Source organism: Pteropus alecto, unplaced genomic scaffold (assembly GCF_000325575.1).
Source record: "Pteropus alecto unplaced genomic scaffold, ASM32557v1 scaffold7, whole genome shotgun sequence".
Lineage (NCBI taxonomy): Eukaryota > Metazoa > Chordata > Mammalia > Chiroptera > Pteropodidae > Pteropus > Pteropus alecto.
In genome coordinates, this window is record NW_006494614.1 from 56777136 (window position 1) to 56794459 (window position 17324).

At 34.2% G+C, this 17324-nt stretch overlaps 1 protein-coding gene across 1 annotated transcript in view; it reads right to left on the reverse strand.

Annotated features, from left to right (window-relative positions):
* The window catches only part of GRM5 (glutamate metabotropic receptor 5), a 383964-nt gene that overhangs the window by 105353 nt on the left and 261287 nt on the right, over window positions 1–17324 (reverse strand). The window contains 1 exon segment of the mRNA XM_015600323.1: window positions 6058–6293. Coding sequence (XP_015455809.1) covers window positions 6058–6293 — 236 coding nt within the window.

Sequence of the window (17324 nt, forward strand, 5' to 3'; positions counted from 1 at the left end):
CTTACATCACAACCTACCTCATCTCAATTTCTTTGAATCTGAAAAAGGCAAATCATTGCTGGGGAAAAAAGAATTTAAAATTCGGTCTTTATGGTGATTTTCTACTCATTGTCTGACATAAAACATTGTACATGTGTCAAGAAGCATAAAACATGGTGAATAACTAAGAAAAATTAATCAAAAGAAGTAGGCTGGCATAAGATCCAGATGTTAGAACAAGAAAAAATAATTTTAAACTAACTAGAATCGAGACATTCAAGAAAATAGAGTAAAGGATTAAAAATATGAATGAGGAGAACTTTGACAAAATTATACTATAAAAAGAATTAAATGGACATTCTAGAACTGTAAAACATCATATCTGAAAGTAAGAACCTCTCTTTTTAGTTAATAGTGATTGGTCATAGTAAAAGACATGATTAGTGAAATCAAAGACAGAATAATAGAAAAGAGTCATACTGAAGCACAGAGAGAAAAATAAAATGAACGAGCCCACAGAAAAAGTTGTATGTGTGACAGAGTCAAATGATCTGACATAGGTGTAATTGAGTACCAGAAGGAACAAAGAGAGAAATATGGCAGAAGGAATGTTTCAGGAAACAACTTCTGGAAAATTTTCAAAATTGATGCGAATATTTAATCCACAAGGTTTAAAAGCCCTGGAAAACCTAAGAAGGAAATATACAAGGAAATTTTTCTCTAGTCTCATAGTCAATGAAAAACTAAAATAAAAAGTAATATTAAAAGTTTAGAAAAAAGACATTGACATCTGGGGAACAATATTAAGAATAACGGTTAACTTCTCAATGAAGTAATGGAATCTAGGAAAAAAAAAAGATGAAATGCTGTTAAAAAAAAAATGAAAAAAAAACGTAAACAAAAACAAACCTGCCAATACAGAATGCTATACTCAGTGAATGGATCTTTCAAAACTAAAGGTGAAATAAAGATTCCCAGGGGAAAAAAAAGTTGATGTAATTTGTTGGCAGTAGACCTACATTACAAGAAAAAATAAAGGAAATTATTTATGCTGAGAGAATCACAGATGAAAGCAATGAAGGGCACTGGAGTGGATAAACATAAGACTGTTGACCATTTTGAGCAAAAGTCATAACCAAGCTATATAGCACTACTATACATAACACATAAAACGTAAATTATATAGCAAAAAAGTGTGAGGAGGGTAAATAGATTTAAATATGTGCAAGATTCTTGAATGTAAAAAAGAGCCAACTTAAACTGGTATGTATTAAATTAAGAATTCATTTAGTAATGTCTCTTGAAAACTCGAATTCTACTAAGAGATGAAACAAAAATGTTGAGGTGGTAGAAGAGAATAATAAAAATTACTGATTAATGCAAAAGAAAGCAGTAAAGAAGGAGGAATAAAGAATTAAAGAACAAATTGGAGAAATAGAAAACAAACAGCAAATGAAATAGGAAGTAATAAAAAGCTATGCTCCATTTGGGCAATTTACACAATATGTATATCTAACAAAGGACTCATATCCACAGTATATGAGGAACTTTCAAAATCGATATTTAAAAGGTAATTAACTCAAAGAAATGTGCATGAAACTTGAACAGCCACTTTACAAAAGAGGATGCCAAATTTCCAATCAACCTATAAAAAGAAGCTTAATTTCATAATATATAATGAAAATGCCAATCAAAATCATAACAATACAACCACACACTCGCAGAATGTTTAAAGTAAAAAAATAATAATACCAAGTGTTGGCAATGGTGCAGAGCAACTTGAACTCTCATACATTTTCGTGAAAGTATAAATTAGTTCAACCAGTTTGGAAAACTGCTTGGCAATATCTACTAAATCTAAACATATGCTTAGCCTATGACCTAGCAATTCCATTGCTAGGAATATATCTAATAGGAACTAGGATATACGTCTGTCAGACTGTATGTACATGAATGCTTATAAAAGCTTTATTTATAATACTTAACACTATAAATAATCCAGTGTCCATCTGTAAGATAAATTGACACTAAATAAATAATGTAAGATTCCATTTTTACAATATGAAAGAATAGGCAATAATAACAGGCACTGAAGTAATTCATCTTAATGGGGCATGCTGTTGCCTGAGATTGGGGATGAGGGAACTTACTGTTGCTTTGGAGGGTAGTTACAGAGATGTATATGGGTAAAAACTCATCAAGCTGTACACTTATAATTTGTGTATTTTATGCACATTACTATATATACATATTATTTCACAATAACAGCAGCACACACACGCCACACATAAACGAAAGTGACTCCCTTAAAAAAATGTGTGTGGGGAGGGTCCTAAAATGATAATTTGAAATGCTATTTTTGCCTTTTTTTTGGCCTTTGTTTTTTGATAAGAAATAACATCCTCATTTTAGAATGTTGGGAAAATACAGAAAGATAAAAAGAACATTTGTATTTTTGTATTTTTATATTTAATAATGAGAGTGAATTTTTTTATGTTTATTATTCATTTTTAATTTCCTATGGAACATCTGCCCATATATACACTTATTTATGTTTTAATATTCATATTATAAAGTTGTATGAGTTCTTATAAGAAAATCAATAATAGACTGTCTTGTATGCCATCTTTTTTGCCTCTAAACTTTGTTTAACACACGGATTTTAAAATTTTTACTTAATTGAAACCACCAAATAGTCCCATTCTCAAATACTCTGTCACTTTTTTTCCTGAGTAAAACCTTACTCATCCCCATACAGCAGTTCCTTTTGTTTCCATAATTTTCTTTTTCTACACTTAACTTTTTTACTTATTGATGTGTGTGCATGTGTACGTGTATGTGCATGTTCACATGCATGCATGTTGTGAAATGAGAATCCATCAACTTATTTCTGATTTCATAAGTCTTATGGCTATTTAGTGAAAGTCCTCTAGGCATTGACATTTTGATGGCTGTCATTTTTAGTTAAGATTGTTCCTATGTAAGTTTTCTTTTGTTTTGCTTTTGTTATTGATATGTTCATCAACACTTCAGCTGGAAATTGGAAGAGACTAATGAAAGACTGTCATCCTAATGTTATTATAAATAATAAATAAATCATTCTAAAGAAAAATAAATTGTACTTGGAAAATTGTATTAAGGTATATTAGTGGCTTTGACATTAACATTATGCTGTTATTAGTCACATTGATTTTCCATTCTGATTTTAAAAAATCACTTATTTGTAACCTATTCAGAATTAATATCTAGGAGTTGATCTATTTCTAGGATGGCTTTGTTACTTATTCAAGGTTAGGAGTTTTTCTTAAACCTTCCGGTTACTCAGGGCTTTTTAAGACTTCATTCTTTATAAGGCTAGTGCTAATTCTAGACTACTAGATTTAGATATCTCTCCTAGCTTTTATATTTTGCCATCCAAGAAGCTCCTAAGAAAAATAAGCAGTAATCAGCTATAGGTATTTCTGCTCTTTGCGTGAAGACATTTTGTTTATTGAACTATCCATTGGGTTTCTGTTACTGTAGACAATGAATACGGTGAAGATTTCCTATCTGAAATGAATTATAAACTAATATTTCTCACTACTCTAACTCAAAAATGGTTGTCCTATGTACATTATATTTAGGAAAATGTTATTTATATTCAGTAGTGTTACAGATATGAATAAACTACATGGGGCCTTTTTGAAGGTGAGGATTGAGATACTAAAAGGACATTTGAGTAAATAAGGAAATATGGCCAAAAGTAGAAATTAGTGAATTTTTGAGTATCTATTATTGCATTCTATAGTCGTACACAAATAATTTTAAGATTTATTTCTCTTTTTAGTATCTTTGACCTATATGTTGATTGTATAATGCAAATTTTATAGTGATTTTTTAAAAACTATAATACTCTACCTTTAAAGCACAAAGGTAGAGTACTAGTTATGTGATCTTGAGCAAGTTATTTTATCTCTCTAAATCTTGGTTTTGTTATCTTTAAAATAAGGCTAATAATAATGCTTCTCTGATCAAGAAGACTAACAGAGATTACATACAGATGTCCATGTTTATGTACAAAATGACATCCGTTATCAGGTAAGATTCTAAGGGCATGGGGGTATTAAAGAGTACTTTTCAGTACTAGAGTAAGGAACAAATTCTGAGCAGAGAAATCACATCAGGGTGTTCATGTAGAGACAGAGAGCTACAGCAACAAGTTCAAAGGGAAGATTTCATAGAACAATTTCCATACAAATAATGTTTCCATAGAAATCAATTAAAGAGTCTTTCAAGACTATATCTAAATTGGACCTCCATCAGGAAAATAAAAAGAGTAAGAGAAACAAAGAACTATTTTAGGGAGAAGACTTTTCCTGCAAAAAGGAGCGGGAAAAGAAGAACATTAGTACAAGAGGGGACAAAGACCAACTAGAAAAATTTCCTTAACTACACTGGCTAGGGGCTGTCACTAACGCCTTAGTAGAAAGTAACTAGAGATGAGACCAGATCTACTACGTACACTTTATAACTCCTCTAATGTAGCTACATATAGTAATCTTTACACAATCATAGAATGACAATACAGAGATGCATAAGCTCCCTAAATCTCAGGAGAGGAAAGAAGTCTGTGTCCTTCAGAAACAAAATAGATCTGTAAAAGATATGAAAAACTAACAGTTATAAAAATTGAAATAGTGAAACATAAGTCGCAATACTGTTTATTCACACACATTTCTTCATGAAAATAGAAAATAAAACCAAAGGAAAATGAATAAGTATGTGAAGATTTTGGACAAGAGTTAGCAAAGTCTGAAGTGAGAGAGAAGTAAACGTAGTCTCACACTGAGCTTCTATGATTTCTGGATTTCATTGACCAGTGCAATATCCGTACTCCAGCATCCCTTTCCTCTCCAATACCCAAATAGAAATTGACATAAGGTTGCCAGGTTCTTATTTTACCAAGTACTGACATTAAAAAAATAACAAATCACCATTTACTATCTCTACCACTTTACAAAAGAATGAACTCATACCAAAAACATAGGCTCAACATGAACTCAGGAAGATGCATCACAAAAAAACTACATTGTCTCTATTTTCCTCATTTTGTTGCTGGTGTGTGACAACCTCCCTGTATACTGTCATTGGTTCATGGATCAGGATTTCAAATCTACTGTTCCAATGCACTCTTGTGTTTCAGCATCATGGATAAGGCACCTATACCACCAACTAAAACATTTTACTCCTCTGCAAATGCATTTGGGGTTCTTATTACCCAATGTGGGACAAGTCAGTACCAACAAGTCCATATCAATTTTAACAAACCTTAACCTTTGCAGTCATTGACATATGTATCAATATTGGTCCTACCGGGTTATTAGAGTCAAGATTCCTTTTAGATGTGCTACAAATAATAATAACCAAACTTCTGTCTCACCATTATAGCACTGACAACGTTGAATTGCAGTTTTCATTGGCATGACTATCTCCCCTCATAGACACTAAACCCCTTGAGAGCAGAAACTAGTTTTCCTAATCTTGCCCCTCTTACAACTAAGCAATATTTGGTGTAAGTATTTGTTGAATGATTGAATAAATGGCTCTGTTAAGGTTATGTATCCTGAAACGTCATGATTATACATAGCACATTCCTGTTACTATTTTATGGTTTATTTGTGCAGGTAGTAATTGGCTCTGTCCTCCAATGTTCACTTGTTCATTCTTCAGATACATGTAAAACCCTTACTAATGTGCCTCACACTTCACTACTATAGATAATCAAAACAAGCAGAATATAGTTGCCTTTAAAGATGTCAAGAATAACTCCACTCTGGAACTGGCATTGTCCTCTTATCATAGTGCCCATTTTTTGAAGAATATAAATAATATAATCATTTTAAATCTCAATAGAGTGAACACTGTTCTGATATGATTTTTTTAGTGAGAATAAAACCTATCACTATAAGTAGCAATATCCATCCTGGTTATGCAAGAATCCTCTTCTCTAACATATTACAGCCACGATCCCAGGACACACTTTACTTAAATTAAAGCCTTAGCCTCATCCACTTTAAATGAAACAATAAATCTGCTTACTATTGCAAGTCTTGTTGTATTTGCTGTTCTCTTGTGCAAACCCTTCCAGCCGGCACTGAAAACGATGCTGCCAAAATTCTTGAAACCATGGGTTTCGGAGGTTTGTTTCTGGCCGGAGCTTCAGATAATAATCATCAAACCACTTGACATCGGGAGATTGGAGCTTGATTGTGATTCCACCAACAGCTTCTCGCTGATATCCATCTGTCACATCATACCTGTCAGCCCAGCCATCACTGTGGGGAAACAGAAAAACCCTCAGCTTAGAACAGATATCTTCTAAGCATTGATTCCATTGGTTTCCCTTAAAAAAATAAATTTATTAAATGGCTATTTCAAGCCATACCATGGTCCTGCATTACATCTACATGATTATTGAGATAGTAGCTTGTTAGAATAAAAAATGCAAAACACAATAGAAACTTTGAATCTAAGAGTGCTGGAGGGTACCAATCTCATTTACCTTGAACTGCAGAGAATCACCTAATGCTTTGGCAGAATTTATTGGCTGCAAACTACAGTGTATGCCTGGAAGCTGTATAATATCACCATTCACGTTATTTACTAAACATTTGATAGCTAGGTCAAATTAACTTTAAATACATTCTTTTCTTTTACTTTATAGTAATTCTTATAATATAAAATAAGAGTTAAAACTTTCTAAAACACACCTACCATTAATTTAACCATCCTATGACATACTCTTTTTTTTTTTTTTTTTACATTTTATGAGTGAATTACAGAGAGGTTAAAAAAACTTGCTGATTATGGTCATTCTATTAAATATTGATTTGTCAGATCCTCAAACTGAAGTATGTGTAGTCTGTAGTCTATATGCTCTTTCTTATCCTGTGCTACTCTAATGCATTCAAAATACACATATGAAATTATGTTTTAGAGTGACTGAAATAGCTTCTTAAAAATGTGCCATCAAGGATGGTGCCAGGGATCATACTCCTCAACATTGCTATCATTCTCTGCACTGATCACTCAATGTAATCTAGGAATTTTAAAGTAAAAGAAGTGAAATTAGAGAGTTCGCAATGCAATGATCTGAATATAACAGAATAAGGAAAAGTATTCTAGGCTTATTTGAAAAATGCATGAGACACAACATTGGAAATGAAAGACATGAAACGATGTTGGTATCAAATTTGGTCACACCTTATGGCATTCAGGAAAAAAGACACTGACTTTTCCCATCCTCTTTCCCATGGTAATATGTACAACATGGGCTATGTCTCTGCTGGGAGCCAGTGGTGCAGTCCTTCCTTTGAAGAGGTGCAAGTGCTCTTTCAGGAAAGATAAAGAAAGTCAAGGGAAAATTCAACAATGAAAAAAAGTAACGCCAAACGGGGAAGAGGAGGGATATGGAGAGGGTTGAGGGGAAGAACAGAAAGAAGCCTCCTGAATGCAAAGCAGAAAAGTGTTTGGCGATCGCTGGGTTTCGGGGCTGGGGGCGGGGAGGGGAGGTGCGGCGGGATTGAGGGGGACGAGGTTGGATGGGGTGGGGGAAGTGGGCACCGGGGAAAGGATAAAGAAAGGATTTACATTAACAGTCATTGTTTACTTCAGCAATATTCAGATATTTCTACTTATCAGAATGTTAATTTTTTAAAATCACCCTTCAAAAGCATTTTTGTCCTTTATACTTTATTTTTGTAGGTAGAGAGCATGCCCCAATATTTGGCATATAAAATCAGTGCCAGGAAAACTATTATGTAAGTAATTAATATAAATGAAAAAAGCATTTAGTTTTTTTCAGTATGCTCTGCTATATCGACTCTGACTTAAAAATTGATAATCAAAGTTGTTCCAAAGGTTATAAATTACTCATCAAAATATCATAGAGGCTTGAGACAACTTCAAAAATTTCCTAAGGCCCCAGCGGGTAGAAGATGAAAAAAATAAACAAAGTAAACCATTTCTTCCTCTAAGTCCTCCTTGACAAGAAAGCATTTCATTAAAAATTATCTGTGGTGAAATTTCAAAAACTTTTGTGGCAGATCAGGAAAAAAATAATAATGCAATATGTTTTGTACCAGTGTTGAATTTTGTTACTTCACACATTATTTTCCCTCAAGTTTCTCATTTTCAGCTGCAGAAGATTTTATTTAAAGCTGACAAGGTGAAATGAAGTGGGCTTGTTTGCCTCATTTTCTCCCTCTGTTTTGGAGGGTTTATTATATCACTGATACGAGAGTGCAGGTCTCATTGGTACTTGAGGAGATGCATGGGCGTGCTGCAAATGGGACAGGAAGCTCTGTTTGTCAAGCAACCATTCTCCAAGGAAGAGGGAATTTAAATCTCTCCTTTCGTTAATGCTAGCTTGCTCTTATATAATGCTATGATTATGAATATTACATAAGAAATGTAAGATTATAATGGGTCCAATTTACCCTTCACAATTCATTCATTGAATTTAATGGGGATTGTAAAAGCCTGTCTTGATAAACTTTTTTGAAGGTAATATTTCCATAAAAAATGTGTCACAATCAGAATGTTAATTTCCCCATCTCTTATCATGTTATTTTTTTTGTTAAGATATAAATCTCTTCTCCACACTTAAGAATTTACCTGGAGATGATATTTTATTAGTTGCCTATAAGTTAGAGTTGTGAGTTTAAAATAATTCTGGTCCATATGTTTTCATTCAACAGCAAAATTAAAATCATAAAGGAGTTTGTGTGTAATCAGAAAATTCTAACATCTATGTGACAAGACAGAGTTTTCTATTTAAACTCATTGGGGACTATCTGCTTTGTAAATCTCGAGAAAGTTCATTCCATGCTGGCAAAGTTAGAGGACACTGTATTGACTTTAGGTTATTAAATATTAACATTTTCATAAAAATGTGCTTTTAAGATTTGAGTTAAGATGATAGGGTATCTCTAAGTAAGGAATAATAAGTAAAATGAAATACCAAGAAAAACTTGAGCTTACTTTTCTACTATCTAATGCTTTCTAGTACATTGAGAGCAGACTGTCAAGATTCTGGCATTACTTTAATGCCTTCGAGTGACATATACTTTACCAAATCAGGAAAAAAACGGAGAGGAGATAAGGAAACAAGCTGGAAAGGTACCATATTTAAGACACTTTTTTAGGTTTAGTATTTTAGACTTTTTAGATTTAGTAGATTTAGTATTTATCTATCTGTCCGTCCATACATCTGTCCATCCATCCATCCATTCATCGATCCATCCATCGATCCATCCATCCATCCATCCATCCGTCCATCCATTTTCTCTCTCTTCTCACTGCTTGGCATTTTATCTATCTCCTCATAATCCATTTCATTATTTTCTTTCCAAATCTTTGATAGTGAGTCGATCCTTTTGTGTTTGCAGATTCACTTAGTTGCCAAAATTTATTTGCAGCCCCAAATCAATACTCGTGGCACTTTTGCAGTCATTTTCAGACATGCACAAAGTAGCAAAAAAATGTGTCTCCTGATATGTATGTTCCCAGCTGAGATTGAACAAGGCTTTCTTATTACAGCTTTCGAGTGTCTTTTTCATGGTCTACTTAGTGCCAAGCTCGTGTGTGTGTGCGTGTGTGTGTGTGTGTGTGTGTATGTGTGTGTGTGTATTGATTTCTTTGTTTAAAATAACCCCAAATGCAGTGCTGATGTTTATCTTTAGAGTTCCCAAGTGCAGGAAGGCTGTGATATACCTTACATAGAAAATACATATGTTAAATCACCTGAATTCAGGCTTGGGTAAAGTGATATTTTCTGTCAGTTTAATATTAATGAATCAACAATAGTATAAAATAAGGTTTCTTTAGAGAGGAACACAACATAAAGCAAGATTATGTTTTGACTATTGATGAAAATGTTGTGACTAGAAACTCGGGACAATTTAAACCTATATTTCCCCTGGAAGCAATGGTCAGTATTCACTAATTCACTGTTTGGCACATATTTATAGAACATAACTACTGTGAATAACAAGAATTGATTGTACATATATATTCTTAATTTGGATATCCTTTTCGTAAAGCAACCAATCTTTCTTTGGCTATAGAAAGATGGCAACTTGGACATTTAAAACAGGAAAAATTCTTTTTAACTTTCTGAGGCTGGTTTAACTAAAGGAGGACTCTTGCTATGTACCCATTCTCAAAACACCTCCTCAGTAAATACCTTAGATTCCTTTAAATCTTCCCTGCAGACATCTTGACATGCTCATCTAGCACCTTCATTTTCTTCCTAAAATTGTATTACTAAAATATGTACTCCTACAATCTACCTTTCCCCCTTTCTCCTCTCAAACCCCAATTCTCATTATTTTTTTATAATTAACAAACCATAAAAGTTTGATTCTTATCTGTTTTCAGTAGAAGGCTCTTGTTTAGAACAAAATTCTAAGTGGCTCTGGAATTCTTCAGTCATCTTGTATATTTTTATAACTTTCCTTATTTTCTTCCACATTTATTAAATATGCACCTATCTTGGACTAACTTATTTTGTGGCAATAAGCAGTGCCAATAACTCAATGGTTTAGAACAAAAGTTTATTTATTGATCAGTATTTAGGTTCACTGCAAAAGACCTATAACTCTTCATGTCACCTTCATTCTGAGACATAGTCTGAAAGAGCAATTTCCTTCTGGGACATGGCCTGTCTTGTAGAAGGAAGAAACAGAGCATGATAGAACCATGCAATGGTTCTTAAGTGTTCTGCTTAGAAGTGACGCATCTCACTGACCAAAGCAAGTCATATGGCCAAACCTGACCTGAATGAGATAGGTATGTATGATTTTTCCCACAGATAATATTTGTAAATATTGTGAAGAAAAATGTAATCTACCACATTTACTATGTGTTGAAATTGTATTGAATGTAAGTAAGTTAAATAGGTTTCGACAGTCTACTCCAAGAGCTCACAGTCTAGAGGAAGAATGAGAGAGGAACACAGACATAAATAAATGACCACATACAAGCGAGTGTTGTTGTATATGTGAACCAAATACACTGGGAGAGATCAGTAAGTGACTCACTCTTTGTTGGAAGATAAAATTTGAATTGAGTTTGAAAAATGGATAATGGAGCAATAATAGTATTTTGAAATGTTCTAGATAATGAGAAGGCATGTGTGAATCAGGGAATAGTGAATATTAAGCACTGAAGCCATGTAGAGTGCAGAAGATAGTGAAGTAATGAGAAAGTAAGCCGAGAAGGACCAACTGTGAATGGTCTTTGTACCATCCCAAAAGTCTTGGATTTCATCATTCAGGTAATGGGGGGCTAGTGGTGGCTTCTCAGGTGGGGAATGATATAAAGAGAGATGAGAATTGGATGAACTGTGATAACAGTGTGAGTGGTAGATCAGAGTGGTTGTACATGAGTGTTAGAGATTTAAGTTAATGTGTTGTGCTGGTCAAGGAAACCTATCCTGTACTGAATTAAAGCAGTAGCAGTGGGGATGAAGGGCCTTATTTGTAAGGAATTCTAGGAATCCTTAAGACTGTATTTGTGGAGAATAGAGGATAAGAGGGACATTTATGGGGAAAGACCAGTGATATTGTAAATGGTATTGTAGCTCTATGTCCTAGGTTGTAAAATACAGGAAGAGAACCAGTTTAGAAAATGAATAGAGGTTGGAGTCTGTGATGATGAGATTTCCCTTTATATGTTCTCTAGCATTTCTTTTCTCCTGGATTTCTATCTATTCTCTGCATATACAACTGAATATTAAAAATATTCAAGTTAACCGTTTTCTTGTATGTGATTCCAGCACCAGATTAATTCACCTTATTCTATTATTTATGATTTTGTATGCAGAATAATAACTGTTGGCACTCAAAAAATGAGAATAAAAATTATAGAACTGTAAAGGCCTGATACTCTATATCATTATATCCTTATAATATAAATATTTTAACTTTAGAATTATTTTATCATTCATTGCATTGAATTATTGATATATAAAGCATACCAATGGTTATAGTTATATAATAATTACTGCAGAATTTACAACCAATAGATTTAATATCAAAATATGTTCTGGAATTTGAAGGCTCTGAGGGCCACATCTTATCAGGAATAAAAAGAACTCTTAGAAAATTATGAAGAAAAAAGGTTTATGAATTATCGACATTAGTGTAAAGTGGTAGATCACTTTAAACTTGTCTCCCTTATGAAAATAAAAATCTGTACGATGCATATGTATAATCTTTCCTTCCTTTTCTCATTTCCTATTAATATATGTTTTAAGTTACTGCTATGGAAAACAGAAAAATATATGTAGTACAGAAAATTGCGTTGGGTGATCTTTTAATAACAGTCTCCATGTTCTGTTCACTCCAATTCATTAATTCTATAAGCATTTGAATACCTCCTCTGTGCATCCAAATTTCACAGACACTGTGGTAGGTTCCAGTATATGCCCTCAAGGTGCCAATAGTCCATTAGGCACGACCCGCTTGAAAAGGCATTGCCTACTTCCAGCCCATTGGAAGTTTCCTCATTTATTCTGCAGACTGAACGTCTTTCCTTTTCACTCAGTCTTTCCACAGAAAGTACAACTCATTAGGTTTCCAGTCACTGAATCACCACATACTGAAAATCACATTTCTGCTCTGCTTCCCTGAGATTATTCCCCGATCACCTCAATTCCGGGTGTTTCTAAACTCTTAGTCTTAGATCTACAATCTCTTGATTTATTTACACGGTAGGCTAATCACATATAATGAGTAAGATTTCATTAGTTGAACTCTCAATGGCAACACGATTATTTAGCATAACTCCACAGTGTTCTTGGGGAGGTATCTGCCATGGGCAAATTACATAAATAGATCTCCTCAAAGACTGTTTCAAAAGGAGCAATCCCAGACTGCAAATGTAGTCATCAGAATGACTGCTTCTACAGTCATTAAATTTGTCTCAGTAGATGTGAACGGGGTGGGGATAGGTCGTGGGGAGGGTTTGGAAGGAGGGTGTCATGGGTGTTCCGTGCACACACAGTTATTCTTGCTTACTGAATTTTTTAGTCCTGCTTATCATGATGGTATTGGTGCTGCTGACACTAACCACACACATGTTGTGAATGAGAGATATAACACCTTGATTCTTATTTCTCAGATTTTTATCACACTTTCACACCTCCAAGCCTTTGAGTATGGTATTCCCTCTGCACAGAGTGCCATCCTTTCACCTCCTTTGGAAGTCAGTCTATACAAACCAAATTCAAATTAGCTCAGACCTCCTGCAACTATTCCTTCCCACACTAACATGTTTGGCCTTCCAAAGTGAGGAAATATAGAAGAGAGGTGGGGAGTTTTTTGATTTGATAAAATCTATTTTATCCATCAAGCAGACAGACTGAGCTTGAAAATAACTTATGAAAACCTTTCTTAAGCTCCCCTGGGCTCAATAGTTCTCTCTTCTCTGCTTCCAAAATACTGTGACATTTATTCCTTCATAAACTGAATGAGTATTAGGTAACTAATATTATAAATGTGGCAGTATAGTGGTAAACAAGAAGACAATATTTCTTCTCTCATACAGGTAACATTATGATGCTTTCGTTTTGTATTTGTCATTGTATTAAAGTTAGATACATTTATTTCTGTTTTCTCCAAGTAGACTATAAATTTTATGTTTTGGATATTTCCTCATCCTTATGTTTATTATAATGTCTAGCAGATAGTAAGCGCTCAAGAAATGCTTATTAGAAAATTAGACTTTAAAAGGCAAACTTCAAATTATAGAGGATTCTTTTCAGATAAATGCATATATTAATTTTTAATTAAGAAATCAATGGTGTCAGATGTACCTTATAAAATGACTGAAAGGCTGAATTGATTCCTCCTCCAAAATGGTCCTCTCTATTCTCTACCTGGTACTATTGAGGTTAATGAGAACATTCACTAGGCTGCATCTCAGCATTTTTTTTTTCAAAATCTGTTCACAGCCCACATAATTATTATGGAAACTGCTGTTCTACCCACATGTAATCATCGTCCTGCCAAACCTCTTACCAATAGCATTTTAACAGATATTTTGGGATTTTCTTTTTTCTAACAGTGGGAGTCTACCGACTACTTGGCTGTCTTCACATAATATTCCTTTTTTCCCCCCTCTGGGAGAGTAGGAGGTCTTAGAATCTCTAAATAATAGTGAAAAGCAAGGAAAGATATTGTTCTAATGAATATATACCAGTCAACACTAGTGAATTATTTAATTTCAAAAGAAAGCACAATGTAGAATTTTTGAGAAAATGGTTAGGTTATTTACTGAAAATTAACTTATCATCAAGGTTTGTAAATCTTAGTTTTTCCAGTTTCCAAGGCTTTATATATAAGTAGATGTGGACTAGAGGAGCTATGTCAGAACATTTAAAAGAAGGATGAAAAGTCAGGAACCTAAAGTTTGCTACATGTCTAGCATAGGACAGGTGATTGTCATTGTATTACTTCTCCTAATTCTCTTTCAGCCATAGAGGTAATTATTATTAGCCCTAGTTTTAAACATTGAGGACACTGAGGCTCTGAGGGATTAAGTAATCTACTCAAAATCCCATAGCAAGTATTACCCAGATCTTTCTAGTTCTAAAACTCCAGTGCCTTCCATACTTAACAAAGACTTCAAAGTAATGACACAGTGATGATAGCACTGAGAAATGTTTCTTAAGAGGGATCATATTGAAGGGGCAGGGCATGCAATAGAAGACAGGAAGCAGAGTGTAAGGCTGGGACTGTAGAGGTAAAATTCTAGCATGGCCTTCAAGATTCCTACTTTTTGATGTGCACACACCTTCTTCTACTTTTTCAATCAAACACTAATCTAGATAAGTGCTACTATGAAGGAATTTTCAAGATATAATTAAGGACCCAAATAAATTGACCATAAAATAAGGACATTATCCTTAGCATGTCTAACCTAATCAGGTGATCCCTGAAAAGGGACTGCTCTTCCTCTACAAAGAGAGGCAATCATGAGACAGATTTGGCAGGAGAGAGCTAGAGGAGGAGCTCCACCGATGGCTTTGTGTAAAGGAAAGCAGGTGGCCTCCAGGACCTGAGGATGACCCAGGCTAACAACCAGCAAGGAAATGGACTCAGGCCCACATCCTAAAGGAACTGAATTCAGCCCAAAACTTGAATGTGCGTGGAAGCAGTTTCTTTCACAATGCCTCAATCAAGGAATGCAGCTCGGCCAACAGGTGATTTCAGCCTTTTTAACCCTGAGTGGTAAACCTGCTTATGCCATACATGGACTCCTGAACTCCAGAAAATATGAAATAATAAATGAACACTGAAGCTGCTAAATTTGTGGTAATTTACTACCCATCAATAGAAAGTTATTACCAACTCTCCACCCCTCTTTTATATTTCCTCACTTAGAAGGCCAAACATGCTAATGTGGGAAGGAATACAGTCGTAGGAGGTCTGACCTAATTTTGAATTTGGTCTGTGTAGACTGACTCCCAAAGATTTTAGAAAATGGATTTTAGGAAATTAGAGGATTTTAGAAAATGACAGACAGCATTAAACATTAGAATAGATGTAACGTCCATCCTGCCTTGATGTAGACCCCTGGATGTCAGGAATTCTCCCTTCTGGATTAAAGTCGTATCTCTCCATGAATGTTTCCTTACCATACACATTCTTCACAGAGAAGAACCTGAGGAAAATCTGCATAAATAGATTATTTTGTGAATTACACAATCTATTGTTTCTTTTGGCACATTATAGTCATTTGGAGAAATGCAAAATTTGAGGCAACTGCATAAAATGTGCAATATAATAAGCTAAATGATTCAGTTAAATAAAGGAAGCACATTATGAGTAGGCTATTGTATCTATAGCTTTACATAACTTTTTTTATGTTTTCTCATGAAGCTTCCTTGCTTAGCATAACCTTCCAGTTTTCAGACTCCAAACCCTTCTTTTGCTGAATTGGACTAATTTCTTTTGTGATGCTGGTAAGCTAAACACAATGTTCACTCAAGTAGTCAATAATTATTTTTTGAACATCTATTAAATTCTAAGCAATAAGGCCAACTTCATGATGACAGTGATGAATATAATACCCCCTCCCTATCACCACTACCAATTTGTTTTCTTCCCTTATTTTTTATAACAAGTTACCAGGGACTTCATAATTTCTGATCTAATATATATTTCTCATACTTTCCTCAACCTTCCCGCACTATTTGACACAAATCTTTCATTTAGCAAAATCTTTCATTTAGCAAAACATTGCCTATGCCAATTTCTCTGCAGAGTGCTACATATGAGGAATAAAGAGAAGAAAAATACTCACTCCCTGCCCACTCTTCAGCATTAAAGCCTGGCAAATAAAAACTTAAAGTGCTAACAGTGTATTTAGGGTTTGCTGTCTGCCAGGCATCATTCTAAGCACTTTACACAGATGCTTCTTTTCTGTCAGGTATTATATAGAGTATAATCCTGAAAGGTAGATATTTTTACATCTTCACATTTCATGTGAGGAAACATCTACTTGAAAAGTAGTAAATCATCAAAAATATACAGGATTCGAACTCAGTCTACCTAAATGTAGAAACCAAACTGAACCAGTACAACCTATTAATGTGATCTTTGATCCAAATCTGTGTCCAAATCTACCTGACTTTATATATGAAAATGCAAAGAGGAGAGTTATTTTCGTTTCTGTTGCACACACACCCACATACTGCACACACACCCTGGAATCGTTTTTATTTTTCTTCCTGAAACTGTAAACAAATAATTGCTTTATACCACTATATTTATCTGCTGATAAAATATCCATCATTGTAGCATTAGAAAAGTTATAAAGAGTCTCTCTACTCACAAGGAAAAGAGCTATTACAAGATGCTCAAGAGACCTTGATATCTGTATATAAACACAGAATGGACTGTCTTCAATTCACATTTCACTTTGAGGCAACATTGTTTTTCTTGACAAAATATCCCCCATGACACCAACCGAAACCAAGTCTATTGTTAACTTCTCACATCTATCAGATGCAGTTTACCAATGAACACTTACAAGCTGTAGGAGACCAGTAAATAATTGAAAACTGCTCTGGGCATGAGATAAATTTTAGAAACAGTCATTATATAAGAAGCCAGACAAACGTCAGAAACTAAAAGCCTGAAAAATTTAGATGCCACATGCCCAATAATTAATCCAAATAGACTGAAAGTTAAGTCACATATGAGAACTGAACAGCTACTTCCATTTCTAGCTGTGATAAATTAGATAAACTTCCTCTGAAAACAAGTAGAAAGGCTGAATAAACTTTTTGAAAAAAT